The 17,082-nt window shown below is 39.7% G+C and overlaps 1 protein-coding gene across 3 annotated transcripts in view; it reads right to left on the minus strand.

Annotated features, from left to right (window-relative positions):
* The window catches only part of Echs1 (Enoyl-CoA hydratase, short chain 1), a 33,207-nt gene that overhangs the window by 14,082 nt on the left and 2,043 nt on the right, over positions 1–17,082 (minus strand). For 2 of the 3 annotated variants that reach the window (XM_075368646.1, XM_075368644.1), the window contains exons 2-4: positions 5,259–5,462; positions 3,507–3,631; positions 58–262 (exon numbers count right to left, since the gene is read on the minus strand). In XM_075368646.1, the coding sequence (XP_075224761.1) occupies positions 58–262; positions 3,507–3,631; positions 5,259–5,462 (534 nt within the window). Of the gene's footprint in view, positions 1–57; positions 263–3,506; positions 3,632–5,258; positions 5,463–11,952; positions 12,048–17,082 lie in introns of those variants that run through there. The other variant, XM_075368645.1, reaches the window with a different exon arrangement.

The following is a 17,082-nucleotide window of genomic DNA, read 5'->3' on the forward strand; positions in this document are numbered from 1 at the left end:
TCAATAAGCTAATACACTAAAATACAAATTAAACTATAATATGACTTATAAACAAACCCATAGATTCAGCTTCTTGTGCAGTAATTGGGTTTCCAGTTAAACATATTTCCATAGCTTTTGACTTTCCACAGCTTCGAGCAATACGCTGGGTACCTCCTGCACCAGGTATAGTACCAATATTAATTTCAGGCTGACCAAATTTAGCTTTGTCACCAGCATAAATGATGTCACATAACATGGCCAATTCATTACCTCCTCCAAGCTGTACAAATGAAAAATTTTTTTTTTTAAATTAGAGAAACCATACAAAATATAAAAACTAAGTTTAATTAGGGCAACCTAAAAATTAAAATAATTTTCTTATTCAACAAAAACAGCAACAACTAATTAATTATTTCAGATATTTAGGTAAACTACAATAATCTCAATATAGTTATTTCCAGTTAGGAATTACAAATTCCTTTTAGATGCATTAAAAATAATTATTTTTCAATTCTTTTTTAAATTTCAACTATTAGAAATTAGCATCAAATAAATTATAATTACTAACAACTCAAACTCTTTATTTCATTCCAACTTATTTAGTTTAAAGCTTATTAAAAAAATATTTTCTTTTAATTTATTTTACTTTAGGCATCTCGATAAAAAAGAAATGTAAGGGCAGAGAAAGAACATAAAAATTAGTACAGTGAATGAGCTACATACATATTTCTGTAATGTAATAATGTGATATCTTTCAAGTTTTTCAATTAATTTTCTTGAATTTTCACATGAAAATACTTTAGATATCAGTATAACATGAACTAGTATGCCATTAAACAATAACAATTCAATATAAAACAATGATTATAATTTTTTATTTATTATTATTATCTTCAAATCATATTTATGGATGATGTAGGTTTTCATTTTTTTTTTTTAAATATTCTACATATGTTATCTGTAAAGAAAATGAAAGATGACCATCAAAGTATGTACATTTAGTAAAGAATAAGGCTTAAATAAATAAAAAATAATAATTATATACAGTCAAATTAACATTCTCCTTTATTACAAGTCAGTTTACAGTAATTTATCATTTAAAAATATAATGAACTCTTCATTCTTATTTCTGTTTCAGTTTTCATACGAAAAAGATTTTTCCTTTAAGATGATTTGTTTTAATTTAGCACACAAAATGAAGCAAATAATTTTATTATGAAAGGTTTTTAGCAAAACATTTGTAATAAAAACCTTACTTGCTTTCACTGTAAATTAATTTTCAAAATCTGTGAATTCAAGACTGACTGGAGAATTGTAATTCAGGAGCACACAGAATGAATTATGTTTGGCTACAGGCATGAATTACATTTTTAAATACCACTGAACCTGCAGTAACACATGCAATTCATCCATCCCAGCTCAATAACAGCTGTACAGAAGTGTATTAAGTTTTGCATAGGGTTTACCTTATTTTTAAAGTTTAACAATAGTTTAAAGAGGTAATTACATTAAATGAAGAAAAAAGTATAAATGACCATAAGTGATTGTAAACATTAAAGATGTCTATTTATTTTGCATCATTTTTAAAAATGATTACTATAATTAAAAAGAATCATTATAAAGAAAAAAAAACTATCATGGATTAAGGAAAGTAAACTACTTTCTTTTTTTTTTTGCTTTAAAATAGTTTAACTGGAACAAGTAATAAAAAAAAATATTTAAGTTTTAAGTCATATGCAGATGAAAGTGCTTCATGAAAATTAAATGCTTTTCTATTTTGTAATTTAGGAACTATACTTTACAGTTAAGTTTTGTAGATCTCTTGATCTTATAATTTAATGATTATCCTAAAATTCCCGAACATTCATTGTAAATCATTTACAAATGATCAGATATCTTTATATTACACTTCTAGATGACTTTACTTAACAGAATTAGACATTTTTATGTTACCAAATAAAAAAATAATTTGTCAGACAAATTCTAATTATCTAATTTTAAATAAATGGCTAAAACAATCGCAACATGCTTTTCAGGTACACATAATTTTGCTACTTGAATAAACGTATTACCATAAATAGTAGTAATATTTTTGTTGCCCATAATGTTAAATTTTTGGGTGTCATGTTAAATGACAAATTTTTAACAGAAAATACAAAGCATCAAAAAATAAAATGAAGAGATGGTCATCAATATTATCTTTATTTATATTCTTATAAGAAATATGATTTACAAGGAGCTCCTTCTAAAAATCAGAACAAGTCCCAGGATATAAATGGGTTGTTAGATCACTGTTTGTCACCCATAAATACGAACCATTAAAATTGATAATTGTAAATTAAGAAAGTAAACATATTCTTAAAATAATAATATCTACCTTATCAAACTAAAAAGAAACAACAGTACAATGTTTGCCTAACACAATATTTCATTTAGTCTACAAGAAACTTAGTATGCCATTTTTAGTGAATTGACTAAAAAAATCCTTCTCAATTAATTTAAAAATATACATACTTTTTATAAAATCAAAATTACATTGTTAATATTTTAAATAATATTAATTAAAAAAAAAAATAAAAACTTCAATTTTCACATCCTCATTTATTATTTAACGTATTTAAATAATAGATAATTTAAATTAACACCTTAAAAATTGTATTTTTTTTTTAAACTTATTTTATTTGTTTTTTATCCTCAAATGTTTACTTTCTTTTATTTGATGTAAATGTGAATTTGTAATTTACAAAACATCTCTGATTAAAGGTTCTCACAGTTTTCCTTTATTTCTCCTGACAATGGCAGGGTAGTTCCTTTTTATTGCCCAAGTAGTAGCACAACTCATTCCTGTCAAGGATTACGTTGAGATCTACTTTTTATGTATTTCTTCAATAGACCACCTAAAACATAACTTGTAAATATGATCTTCAGGCATTTTTCAACTGATATGCAGCTGTACAAAATGCAAGCACCTTTTAATCAATGAAAAGTGAAGGAGAATTAACCTTACATCAAGTCCATTATCCCACTGGGTACTAGGTGATAGCACCCAGTTTCAGGATTCCTGGTACTGGTTACAGCTAAACATGATCAATTATTTAGAAGAAGAAGGGTTACCCCCAAAAATGAAAATGGAGAAAAATTTGAAAGATAACATGCAAAAATAAAAGCAGTAAAAAGAGAACACCAAGCTCAACTTATACAACACTATTTTACACAACCAACAGAATTTACCTTACCCTTATCCAAGTAAAATAATGGGAGCAATTATAAAGAGTATTAGCAGTTCATGAATTTCTATTAAAGAATTATAATTAGAGTTAAAAATTAATTTAGATTAATTTTTAAAAATTCATCTGATTTTTACTCTAATTAAAATTAAATCACACTAAAATTTAAATTATAAAATGTATTATTATTTCAATTAAATAGATATAGCAGTTAACAAATTTATTCATAACTAATAGAATAATGAGTATGAATAATTGCAACACAGAAGCACAAAAAAAAAATAATAAAATACTTACTGCAAACCCATTAACTGCAGCAATAATTGGTTTTCTGCATTTTAAGATGTAATCAAGTTCTTTTAAAAGGCCTTTTTTAACATTTGCCGAATATGACTGGTTTACCATTTCTTTAATATCAGCACCTGTAAATAAAGAATTTTGAAGACAGTACTTCAGTGAGATAATTATGATATTACTGCTTCTTTTTGGAATAATTACCTTATTATTTTATACAGTTTAAATAATCCATACAAATATAAACTAAGACAAGCCATCATTTGTGTAAACCTAATTACCCTTTAAAATTTTAACTCTGTACACTCTATTGTTTTTAACCTTTAATACCTTCTAAAAAATAGCTCACAAGAAACCTGATGATATGTACAAGAGACCATGTTATAATACAAAATACAAAGATCAAGTTTTGAACCTGAACTTTTCAGATGAAACGCAAAGGCACTATCCCTAACTCAAGGAGCAGCACCAGCACCAATTTTCCATGGCCTCCATTATTTTTTCAATTCTTCTTAGTAAATGTGTAATTCTTTTTCTTTTATTTATAAATTTATCAGCCAGAAAAATACAATATTACATAAATATAACAGTTATAAACTAAAGCAGAAAATGAACTATTATTGAACAGTTTATAGTAAAGCATCCTAACAGTAGAATAATGTTAAAATAATAATTTTAATAATGTCTTGTGCATCCACATGTTTAATCCAAGTAAATTTTTTTAACGTTTCAGTTTCTTTAAATTAGTACAGAACCGTCAACAAGAACATGACTAGCTACATTATAAACAGACAGTGAAACCACAGAAAGATTTGAAATTAACTACTGTGAAAATTTACTTGTTCCTATCCCTGCTGATATGCTTTCATTCCTGAGCTATTTGTTGATATGCTAACTCAGAAAGTTAATTGTAATGTTATATTATTTATTCAAAAAAATTACAGATAATTTTTTTAAGAAAAGCTAACTTATAAGACTGACAAAGTTATATCAGAATTAGAAACACAAAATGAATAGCATACACCTGTGTAGAAAATAAATAAAAGATCTGTTTAACCCTTCAATATGTTACTCTGTAAACACACATAGGGATGAAAAAATTTTACCAGTTCATACAACATACTACAGATGGAGCCATCATGGTCTTCAACTTCACAAAAACACTCATTACTGACATTTTTTTAGAGACACCGTACATCTTTAATTATTTATGCAAACAAAAGTATTTTGGTAGAAAATGAAGCTTACCTCAGATTTTATTTATATTTGTAAAAAACCAATAATTAATTTTAAAATACAGGAAACTTGATTGGTTTTTATTACCTGCTGTTTTCCTTGAAAAAGAAAGTCAGCTAAGCAGTAATATACACAAAAACATTTTTCAAAATTCATTCTGTTAAATTTGACTCATCCTTTCACACCAACTTTATGGAGAAATTGATAGTACAATACTACAGTTAATGAAAACTATATCACTTTACTTTTGGCAAAGATACAAACAAGGCCTTAGAATATTCTCTTTCTTAATTCTTACAAAATATACCAAAACCACTGAGAGTGAAAAAATATCAAAATGGTCTATCTATACAAAAATATAACACCAAATTAAATTTTTGTGCACCTGACTACTACTTGAGTTTTCTAAATTTCATAACACATCTGTATAATAAAAGCAGTTCAAGAATCAATACAATCCTTGAGGAATAATTAGAACTCTGGAATACATTATTAATTAAAAGTATATGCTAATCTCACCAGCAGCAAATGCTTTTTCACTTCCAGTTATAACAATTGCACCAATAGATTCATCGTCATCAAACTTAGCTACAGCTGTACTAATTTCTGCTACTAGCTTATCACATAATGCATTCAATGCCTTGGGTCGATTTAATGTAATAAGCCCTACATTCTGTGCTGCACCTTTCTTTTCAGTTAAAATATGCTCATATGAACCAGTACCTGAAACAAGATAGTAAGAGACATTAATTTAAGAGTTGAGTAGTGACTCGGTCCGATAAGCAGCTAGATTCGGTGTATCCCGTACGGGTGATAATATCAGTGGTTTTTCATAGTTTTCGGTAGTTATTAGTGTTTAGTGATAAAATATAGGTTTAGACGAGTGGATTAAGGCATAAAACGTTCAAATCGGTTAGAAATTACAGTAGATATAAGGTTTTTTAGTTTAAATATGGACCGCATGGCGGTCGTATTAAGTGAAATTTTAAACAGTGCCAATTAGCGTAGAATAGTTTGTAGTTGTTAGTGTTTGACAAGACGATCATTTTAAGACATCAACCGTGGAAATCGGTTCGTGGGAAGGCGTGATATTAACGTTTTTCCCTCACCAAGTGTCCACGTGGCGACACTTCGGCGCCAGCCCTTTAAGTTAATTTATACATTAGTAGTGACTCTTTTTTAAGTGATAGATTATCAACCTTGTTTGTTTTGTTGATGATAATAGTAGTTTAAGACAGTTAGATATAGTTTTAATTAAATAATAAGTGTTTTTAGGAGGTAACCTAAACGGGATTCTCGCCACGTGCTTTGTGGAGGGAAAAATACTAGCATAGCAGGCGGGATACTGTATAGTGGTATCAGCCGCCATTGTCCGCCATTATTAGGACAAGTTAAAGACAAAGAGGTTGCAGCAGTGTTGCCAACCTACTTAGTGAATCAGTTAAGACTCGTTTAAGTGAACTAGACTAATAATTAGTTTTAGGACCGTAATCTTATTTAATTAGTGTGTTATTTTTGAGTGGTGCGAACTCTAGGGCGTAAGTCCTGCATCATTTAGGTTATTTTGTTAATTATTTTATTAACGAGCTACAGTAAGTGTAGTATAGGACTAGTAAGTGGAATCTGTGGGGTTTTCCCGTACCAACCGGTGCTGATGGAGCGAGCAGTCGATATGGAGCAAGAGCTGATGATTGCCGGCGATGCGGGGTGTAGTGCAGCAACGACAGAGGAAGAGAGGGCCTTCCGACGGTCAAGGAAGACGTTGCGCTCACCGCGCCCCCCGCTGACTTCCTCCACCGACCAGTCAGAGGAGGAGGCAACGGACGAGACGGTTTTGGGCAAGCTCAGGGCGCGGAAGCGCAGGAAGGAGGTGAGTGAAGACGCGGAAGAGGCCCACCACCCGACCATGAAGTCGCTTCTGGAAGAAATTCAGGTCCTGCTGCTTCTATGTGAGGCGAGCCCAGAAGTGAGCGACATTTTCAAGGAGACGGCCGGCAGAGTCATGGAAAAGGCGCAAAGGGTTGCGACGACGATGCAGGGCACTCAAGGGACTGCGAACCTGGACAATAAGCATACCCAGACGGCAGGGTCGGATCTCGCCGCGATCCAGGCAGCGCTGAAGAAGGGGGAGGTCCAAGACCTGAAGGAGCTTGCTGAAAAATGGTGGCCCCAACAGGCCTTCGAGCTAGTCGAGGAGGTGCGGGGCTTACCCAAGGCGGATGACGAGCGTGCATGTGTCTATGTGCTGGACCTTGAGGGCGACAAGAAGTCAAAAATAGCTTGCCGGGTCTGCGACCTGGCACCCGGTATAAAGAGGAAGCTGAACAGTGGCGCTATGCTCCCAGGCACTGTGGTGCGACATGTCGCGGCCACAGACGTTATTGGGGAAAAAGAGGAGATCGACCCGTCGGGAAACCTGTACGTGATACCAGTTAAAGGGGAAGACATAACTGCTGTCGACTGGTTGCTATCTGGTCTGGAAACCGTTTCAACGTACGAGGTACACCCGGTGACTGTTGCGGCGCCAGGGGGTAAACTGGGTAGCATAGTTAAAAACACCCTGGAATTCTGGGCAAGAAAGCATAAAAGGAAGGTTACTATGTTTCACTCAGGGGACCCGACCGAGGAACGGCGTGAGAGGCAGACCGAGACCGTGGTCCTACGGCAGACGGGCAAGTCCTATGCAGAGCTACTACGCCAAGTGAAGGTAACAGTGGGAGAGGAACTGGCTCCTAACATACTCTCAGTTCGTAAAGGCAGGGGCGAGGATGTCGAGGTACGGGTGCGGGCGGGGACCAACTCTGCCCAATCCCTACGAGAGAAATTGGCACAGAAGGCGCCAGAGGTGAAGATTGGTGGGAAAGGGCAGTTGGACAGAAAAGAGGTTGTCCACATTAGAGACCTTGACGCTGAAGTGACTAAGGAGGAGGTGATGGTGGCGGTACAACGCGCGCTGGAGGGAAAGACGTCTGCTAGGATCACGTCGGTCCGCCAAGCATATGGACAAACGCAGAACGCCACTGTGGTGCTGCCGTTGGAAGAGGCGAAGAGGCTTACGTCCACCGGGAGGCTCCTTGTAGGGTGGCAATCGTGTCGAGCGGAGATACGAAGACCAGATGGTTAACTGCTTTCGCTGTTGGGAGACGGGTCATGTTGCGGCACACTGCACGGGTCCCGATGGGAGAGCCTGTTGTTACAATTGCGGGGCGACGGGGCACAAGAGGGCAGAGTGCCGGGAACCCACCAAATGCGTGGGTTGTGGAGTGATTGGGCATAGACTGGGTAGCAGGGACTGTAAACACGTTCGGAAATGAAGTGTTTACAGCTCAACGTAAACAGAGCCGTGGCTGCCCATGACTTTGCATGGGCGGCAGCGCTGGTTGGAGGATACGACCTACTGCTGGTCGTGGAACCTAATCAGCGACTGGTTAACTCAGGCCACTGGTATGTTGACCAGGATGGCGATGCTGCTATACGGAATGTCACCGGCAGGTTTGCAGTCACGAAGGTAGTTAGAGGTAGAGGGTTCGTGGCTGTAGACATCCATCAACTCACGGTGATCAATGGGTACATCTCTCCCAACAGCGGAATGGATCGACATGAAGAATTCATCGGAAACCTGGAGGAATGCATACGAAGGGCTGGGTTCCCGGTACTTTTGACCGGGGACTTCAACTCCGAATGCACTGAACTCGGAGGGTGCCGGTCCACGCGGAGAGGCTACACCCTAGCTACAATGCTTGGGGCCGCGGGACTGGTGGTCATGAACACGCCTAGGGTGCCTACATACGACGCAAGGGGTGATGGATCGGTGTTGGATCTGAAAGCGGCCTCAGATAGGGTGGCAAGAAGGATAGTGGGCTGGCAGGTAGTAGAAGATGATTTTGCCAGCGACCACAAGGCCATAATTTTTGAAATACAAGGAGGCGGAAGGGGTCTAGAGGAACAGGACCCTATCTGGAGGCCGTCGGAACAGCAGGCTGCGACGGTAGCGGATAGGACGGCGGCAGAGGTGGCCCGTAGGCGTGTTCACACCCCCGAGGAATTCATGGCCATCCTACAGGGGGAATGTGTGAAGCAGCGGCCACAGCCTGGAAGACGCGTAAAGAATGTTTACTGGTGGAACAGGGACATTGCGAGACTACGTGGTGAAACCAAAACAGCAAGGCGGAGGATGCAGCGCGCACGACGGAGGGACTCTGAGCGCCTACAGGAGGAAACGGAGGTGTTCCACGCGGCACGAAGAAGCCTTTGTAGAGCCATTAAGGCTGCCAAACAAGAGGCGTGGCAACACCTCGTGGAAGACCTGGAGCAAGATCCGTGGGGCAGGGCCTACCAGATCGTCACCAAGAAGTTTGGTAGGCGCCTGACCCCATTAACAAGGGAACAGTCTCTCACAGCGATAACGGAGCTCTTCCACGTCGAAGAGGAGGAATGGGAACCGATAGCTGGTGATCAACAAAGGCGCTTCACTGTAGAAGAACTACAGTGGGCGTCCAAGAAGATGAGCCTGCGGAAGAGCCTGGGCCCAGATAACATCCCTGGGTCCATCGTGAAGGTGTTGGTGGATAGGCACCCGTGGACGGTGTTAGACATGTTCAGTGGGGCATTGTCCACGGGGAGTTTTCCCGGCTGTTGGAAGGATGCCAGGTTGGTCCTCCTCCCGAAACCGGGAGCCGAAGAAACCAGGAAATACCGACCGATCTGCCTCATCAACACGATGGGAAAGCTGTATGAGAGACTGATCGCTGAAAGACTGCGGTCGGAGATTGAGGCGGGCGGAGGTCTTTCCCCAGACCAGTACGGCTTCGTTCGGGGAAGATCGACCGTCGACGCCGTCCGACGGGTGCTAGAGTGGGCCAGAGTTCAGTCGGCAGGCACGTGGCGACGAAGGAAAATCCCATTGATCATTCTCCTAGACATCAGGAATGCATTTAACAGCGTGCCATGGGGAGTGATCATGGGAATACTCCGGGAGAGAGGGATCAGCGGCTACTTGCTCGCCGTAATAAATGACTATCTGCATGAGAGATCTCTGCGGGTACGCACAGAGGAAGGAGAAGATGACTTCAACATGTTTGGAGGCGTTCCGCAGGGGTCGGTGCTTGGGCCTCTTCTTTGGAACATCGCGTACGACGGCCTTCTGCGGGAAGAACTCCCGGAAGGATGCCAGTCGGTCGCGTACGCAGATGACCTCGCGCTGATGGTGTCGGGACGGACGGAGGAGGAGGTAGAAGATAAGGCAAACTTGGCGGTGGCAGTCGTCAGCAGATGGCTGGGGGAGAGAGGACTACGACTGGCACCGCACAAGACGGCAGCTGTCCCGATCACCGGCAGAAGAAGACTGAGAGGAATGTCCTTCATGGTAGACGACGTACGGGTCCACACGTCCGGTTGCGCTAAGTACCTGGGCGTGTGGATTGACAAGAATGGGCTGTCTAACACCCACCTCAGAGAGGTCACTAAGAGGGCCGAGAAGATACAAGACGCTCTACAAAAACTAATGGGCAACAAGAGCGGACCACGGGCGAGCAAGCGACGGCTGATCCTTTCAGTGGTTTCTTCCGTCTTGCTGTACGCGGTCCCGGCCTGGAAGGACGCACTTTCGAGAAAGAAGAACGTACGGATGCTAGCCTCCCTTACCAGAAGAGCGGCGATTCGCATAACATCGGCGTACCGCACCGTATCTGGATGCGCAGTGGCAGTCATCGCAGGGGTGCCTCCCATCGAGCTGCGGGCCACGCAGCTGGTCTCCACATACGAAGGAACGCCGAAGGCGGAAGCCGGGAGGCAGCTGATGGTCAACTGGCAGGAGATGTGGAGAACGGCTACGGCTGGGGCATGGACCAGGAGACTGATCCCGGACTTGGGACCGTGGGTCAGGCGGAGGCATGGGGAGGTAGATTACTTCCTCACGCAGTTCCTGTCTGGACACGGGGAGTTCGGGGTCTACCTACATCGGTTCAAGAGAAGACGGACACCGAGGTGCTTCTACTGCGGTCAGGATGACACGCCGGAGCACACCTTTTACGAGTGCGAAAGGTGGGCTGTGGTCCGGCGTAGGCATGGCACAGATGGCCTCCATTGTCACTGTGGTTGGTACTCTACGGCCGGCTCGAGATGACAAGCACGATCGCTTCGACCGTGTGCAGGAGGGCCACGGCTAGAGGTGACATCGCCGAAGAGACAACATGAAGTGGGTTTCATTTATTATGTATTTTCCTTGTATTGTATGATTGTGGTATTATTTTATTTTATTGATTGTGTTCCTTCTAACGGTTACGAGGGCACTCACAGCGAACGTGCCCGCGGATTGCGGAAGGAGGAATAAGTTCAGACGCCAACGTGATGGGCTGCAACTGAAGGGAGGAAAAATAAATAAATAAATAAATAAAATACAGGGGGCGAATCGTGGTCGCCGTGCAGGGCCAGGGAGGCAGCCTGGATGCAGAGGACGCTTTGGCTCCTTCATATGCAAGAATGAAGGTCAGTTGGGGTGCTCCGATGATGCATTTGGGACCCTCAGGTGTGAGAGGGGGACGCGGCGGTTTGCCGGCTTCGCGCAATGCGTAGCCGGCAACCTAGTGTAGGGACGGGAAGGGTAGCCTCTAAGTGGAGGGATGTAGTGGTCGTCCAGAAGGGAGGGCTGCTGCATCCTGATGAAACTGAGAGGACCCCGATGGGACGCCAAAGAAAAGGCAAGACAGGGGGGCAGTCGACTGCCACGACACTCCGACATTCCTGCGCATAGCCTAACGGCGGAGGCCGGGGATGTTGGGGGTGTTAATTACATTAATTTATGTAAATTAATAGATTTTATACAATAAGTAAAATAACTCAACTTTAAATAACAACTTTCTTTTAGAAATCAGTATTAGCAAATAACTAAACAAGAAAATGTCACCACGAAAAATATTACTGAATCCTCTTAACCTTCACATAAGAACAAATACATAATGTAGATAGCATGAATCTAAAGAAAATGAATATTCCTAAAATTATTATACTATACAATAACACACCCTACAGAATAATTACATACTAGATCTTCAACAACCATTATCATTTTGTTGAATGATACACAAATACAAGATTATACTCGTAGATTTGACAATAATCATTTAACACATAAATTAAAAATATAGAAAAAGCAATTAAAACAAATTTAGTAATACAAAATACATCAAACTATCTCATGCAATTTTAAACAAACCTCTTTCAAAAATATGATCCATCACCTACTAATACTAAAGACTCCAATAAACATAGCAGACTAGCAAACTTAAACAATAGTATAATGGCAAATAACTTTACTGTTAAAAATTATCTTAAAATATTGATAGAGTCATAGGATTAAAGAAAAAAATCTAAATAACGATTAACAGAGGTTAAAGATTATCCGTTAATTAAACTTACAATTATTTTGTTGTAATCAAGTTACTATTATTTATCTGAAAAAATACAATATATAATTCAAATACATCCTTAAATATACATGGGAAATGTTTTTATGTATCTTTAATTTACCACTGATATTATTATTATTTATCTATAAAAACAATAATATTTTTTTTACAAATTTTATTTTTTATCTAAAATTTAATCTCCGTAAAATATCCACAGCTAAATAAAATTAGGAATAACACTACACTCTTAAAATTACTAAACTAAAAAAAAATGTTGCATTAAATAAAAAAAATAAAATATGTATCAACAAAAGAAGCCACAGGTTGGCTTTATTTTGGATTTTTTCTTTTTTGATCTTATATTATTTAATTGTATATACAGAATGTTTTTTTTCCCCGGTACTGGGTGTGATTTGAGAACGTGAAATGGATAAGGAAGATGTATTTTAAACTGTCCAGGGTGCTGGTGAGATCGCAGATACGGGAAGAGAGTGTGCCAGTTCGAAAAATGAAAGGCAACAGCGGTCATTGAGCCTGTTGAGGAGGAACTGCTGACAAAGAAAGGGGATATTCACAGAGCAAAGAGAGCAGAGTGAGAGAGTGGGTAGAGCGAAGGCTCTGGACATTCCTGATCTCATTGCCTGACTCCAGATGGTGTCTAAGGAATTTGAGAATGGGGTAGAAAAAAGCACAAGTAAGACACTCAAGCAATTACAGAAAGAGTTGGCCAATTTGGTCAGAACCTTCGTAGCATATCAGAAGCAGTCACAGACGGATTGTGCCACTCAGACTGATAGGGAGGTTAGTCAGAATAAGAATACTATTGGAAGATGGGGTGCACAATGATGATCTAAATGAATTAATTATGATGTGATAGCTGAAGAGATGTTACACCCATACGGTTGAGAAGAAGGAGACCTGTTTTGGTGAATGCAATGGTCACATTGCGGTCATCCTTGAACTCGTGAAGTTGAAAGGTGCCTTTGTGGCCTCTCTTTATAATACGGTCCCAGATGTTAGAGTCTGAATGACTGGGGGACAGTAGACTTCTTGCTGGCCTTCTCAGCCTCCACGAAGGTGCTTCTGGGGGAGAGTTCAGAGGGGTTGTCCCCTCTGACAGGATGATTTTTGTCCTAGTTTTGGATTCTTCAATGGATGAGAGGGAGAGACTCACACAGTTGAAGAATGGTATTGGAAGCATTTTTGCTAATGCGAGGGGCGATGTGGTATTTGGAGTAGAGGAGGATGTGTTTGCACTCCCATGTAGAAAGTTGGGGGATGCTCAGCTAGGAGGTTGCACTAGATCACGTATATACATACACATAGGGCTCCGCGGAAGGAAACGGGAAGATCAGAATCTAAGATCTCCTCGAAAACGGTGGTTACAAAGGCGATTGACGCGGGTCGCAAATATACTGATGTGTTAAAGGACCTTACGACTGAGGTTAAGAGAGAGTCCTCAGAGGTTTTATTGGTTCATAATGGCAGGAATGAGGAGGTCCTAGTTTGAATAAGGGACAAGGAACAGAAGGCTTATAATTTATTCCAGAAAATCAAAGGCATGCAAGGGGGTACAAATCGCTTAGAGAAAGGAGAGACTGAGGAGGGTTTGTGTAAGGGATACCACAGCATTAACCTTGGAGGAGGAGGTTGTAAATGCTGTTGCAGAACTCACTGCGTTAGAAGAAGAACACAAGAAGTCCTTACAAATGCGGCCTACTCACTCTGGCAATCAGGTAGTGACCTTGATGGTGCCCAACACTCAGACAAATATATTATTGAAGGGGAGACTTAAAATAGATCATCGCAGATGCCAAAGAGGAAAAATGGCATGACTTACGTGCGGAATTAGATGAAAATCCATTTGGTGACATGTACAGACCGGTCATGGGTAGGTTCGGGAGAGCGTTGCCCAAACTGCCGATGAAACAACTGATGCAGGCTCTGCGAAAGCTTTTTCCTCAGGAGGAGAAATGGAACAGACAAGAAATTATCCAGAAAGATCCCGAGATTCATGGTGGAGGTGTTGGAATATGCTGTCATCAAGCTGAGGCGTCCTCTTTGTCATTTCTTGAGGCATTCAATCAGGCCTTATCTTATGAGGTCATGCCGGGTAGCTGAAAAATGGCCAGGCTGATCATGGTGCCTAAGGTGGGAGGTGGTTATCGATCTATACCCCTGATTAATTCTGTTGGAAAGGTCTTTGAGGCTCTCCTGGCTAGGAGACTTGGCCTGGAATTGGAGTGCCGTGGTGGACTGTGTGAAAGACAATATAGTTTCAGGAAGGGATGATCCAATATGGATGCAATTGGTAGAGTTTTGGAGACTGCATCGGGAACTAGACACACTCGGGAGATACCAGTGTTGATTATGGTAGATATTGAAAATGCTTTCAATACTGTTGGTTGGAATGCTATTTTGGACTCACTGGTGGACTGGAAGGTTTCTCCCTACCTGATCAAAATGATTCAAGATTACTTGACAGGTAGGGAGATGCTGATCACCTGAGAGAGTGAGGAAGTCATCATAACCATGAAGAAAGGAGTGCCCCAGGGGTCAATTCTGGGCCCCCTATCATGGAATGTGGCATATGACGGCCTCCTGGGTGTTGAGGTCCAAGCAGGGGTGCAGTTACTCACCTATGCAGATGACCTCGCCATTATGGTGATGGAAAGGAACGCTACTGATGTTAAGCTCTGGGCCATCCGAACCCTGGAGCTGGTGGTGGATTGACTAAAGGCTAGAGGGCTCAAAGTTGCACCTCATAAGACTAACATAATCCAGATGACGGGAAGAAGGAGGATCCCGAGGATCTTCGTTGGACTGGAAGAAATAGAAGTGACCCCCTTGGAGAGAGCAAGGTATCTTTGTGTCTGGATGGATCATACAAGGGGGCTCAAGGTGCATATTGATATGTGCAAGAAAGCAGAGAAGGTGTTATCAGCGGTCTCTAGGTTAATGAAGAATATCGGTGGCCCCCGCGCTTCCAGGAGAAGGCCATTCTCATGATATCCATTTATGGCTCGATTAATATGCTGACAGAGGGGCGGGAAGATAGATAACGGGGTATAGAGGTCTTAGATGCCAGGAGAGGTGGGATGTGACCACCACTGGCAAATGAACGCATCGGCTAACACGGTGTGTTAGGATCTGGCTTAACAGGAGACACGGGGTGATGGATGTTTGGACCCAGTGGCTTATGGGCCATGGATTGTTCAAAGTCTACCTCCATGCTAGAGGGAGAAAGGAGACACAGACATATATGTACTGCCATGAAAAAGATGATGTAAAACCCACATTTTTAATGAGTCCAAGATTAGCTACAGAGCGGCCATTTTATGGAGTATTCTTGCCAGAAAAGGTCATGGAATACATGTTTGCTTCAAAAAAAAAAAATGGAACATTTGTGTGGCATGGTTTAAAGATATACTCTCTAGGAAGCAAAGAGGTAGTTGGGTAGAGTGATGGTGGAAGCCCAGCCTTCGGAGGTGGGCAGTGGGGGTCCTACAGGATCACTGCTGCTGGTGCCCCTAGGGGATATGCTGGAAACTGTTGCTTGACGTCGGCACTAGTGAGCCCGTGAACCATCCATACACCCTTTGGATGGTTCTATCACAGCATTGTGTGAGGGGAAGGGTTTTTTAGTGAGTACCTGTCTCAGCAGGAAACCCCACACAACCAGCAGTAAGGGCTACTGGGCGTTGGTTGCAGATTTTTCCTCCTCTGACGCAAAACAAAAAAAAAAAGTTGGCTTTCCAACTTAGAAAATCACCACCAACTAGAAGAATCTGCCATAGCAGTATCTAAGACAATTCTGTAAATCATTAAGTAGGGAAAATTAGACACTCTCTTCATTAAAAAAGATAATTGCATGAGAAATTTTTTTTAAAGTTAAACATTTTAACATTATCATATCAGCAATTCTGATAAATGGTTTGACCACTTTCAAACAAATTGTAGTTAAAATGTTTAAAAAAAAATTTGCTTGTTAGGTAGAAAACATAAGCTTCTATCAAACGAACTTAACCGTAATTATTTTATTGAATTTAATAAGTAAAATACTATTTCAAACATGAAAATTATTAAATAATTTAACACAAAGGATTTTGTAATAAATATATACTCCAGAAAAAAGTAAAATAAAAACAAGTACAAAAGTTTCTGGAATATTATTTTACACTTTCCTATAGCATTTCAGTATTTACTATTCAATGTTATCTACACACATATGGTTACAGCACTATAATTAATATTAAACTAAAAACAGTAGAAAAACATGAAGAATAAAACTACAAAATAATAACACAAGAAAAGATTAGAATATTACATTTTATCCTGCAGCCCACCACAAACATTTAAAGTACAATACATTTCATGAAATCAGAATATGAAATAATTCTCACAAGTTAAGGTAGTAATAACCCAACGATAAATCAGTCATGATCCCTATACAAAATGTTTAAGCTTAGTTGGTGTAGCATTATTGCAAAAATACTTTAAACAGCTTCCTTAAAAAAGAATTATAAAGCAAGTAATAATCAATAAACATTGCTGCAATGTATTAGTTACCAAGCATCATCATTACAACATAAAGTCTTATGTGATAATGTTACAGAAATTTAATAATCATAAGAAATGGTTAAATATACTACATTTCAATGCAAATTAATTGTAATTAGTAATAACACCCTAGTCGCTACTTGTAATATTGTTATAAGTAACAGCTTTAAGACAAACAAACAAAAAAATAATTTATCAATATTAAATTGTATTATATGGCTATGACGTGGAAGAAGACTTATTGCAATTTTTGTAATGGAAACTCCTGGGAGTTGGAAACAGCTTACATGACCCTATTCCTGTTATTGAATTTGTATCATTCAATAACAATCAATGATAAACAATCATATCATGGGTAAAACTTGTTATGTATAATA

Source organism: Lycorma delicatula, chromosome 6 (assembly GCF_047948215.1).
Source record: "Lycorma delicatula isolate Av1 chromosome 6, ASM4794821v1, whole genome shotgun sequence".
In the NCBI taxonomy this organism is placed as follows: Eukaryota; Metazoa; Arthropoda; class Insecta; order Hemiptera; family Fulgoridae; genus Lycorma; species Lycorma delicatula.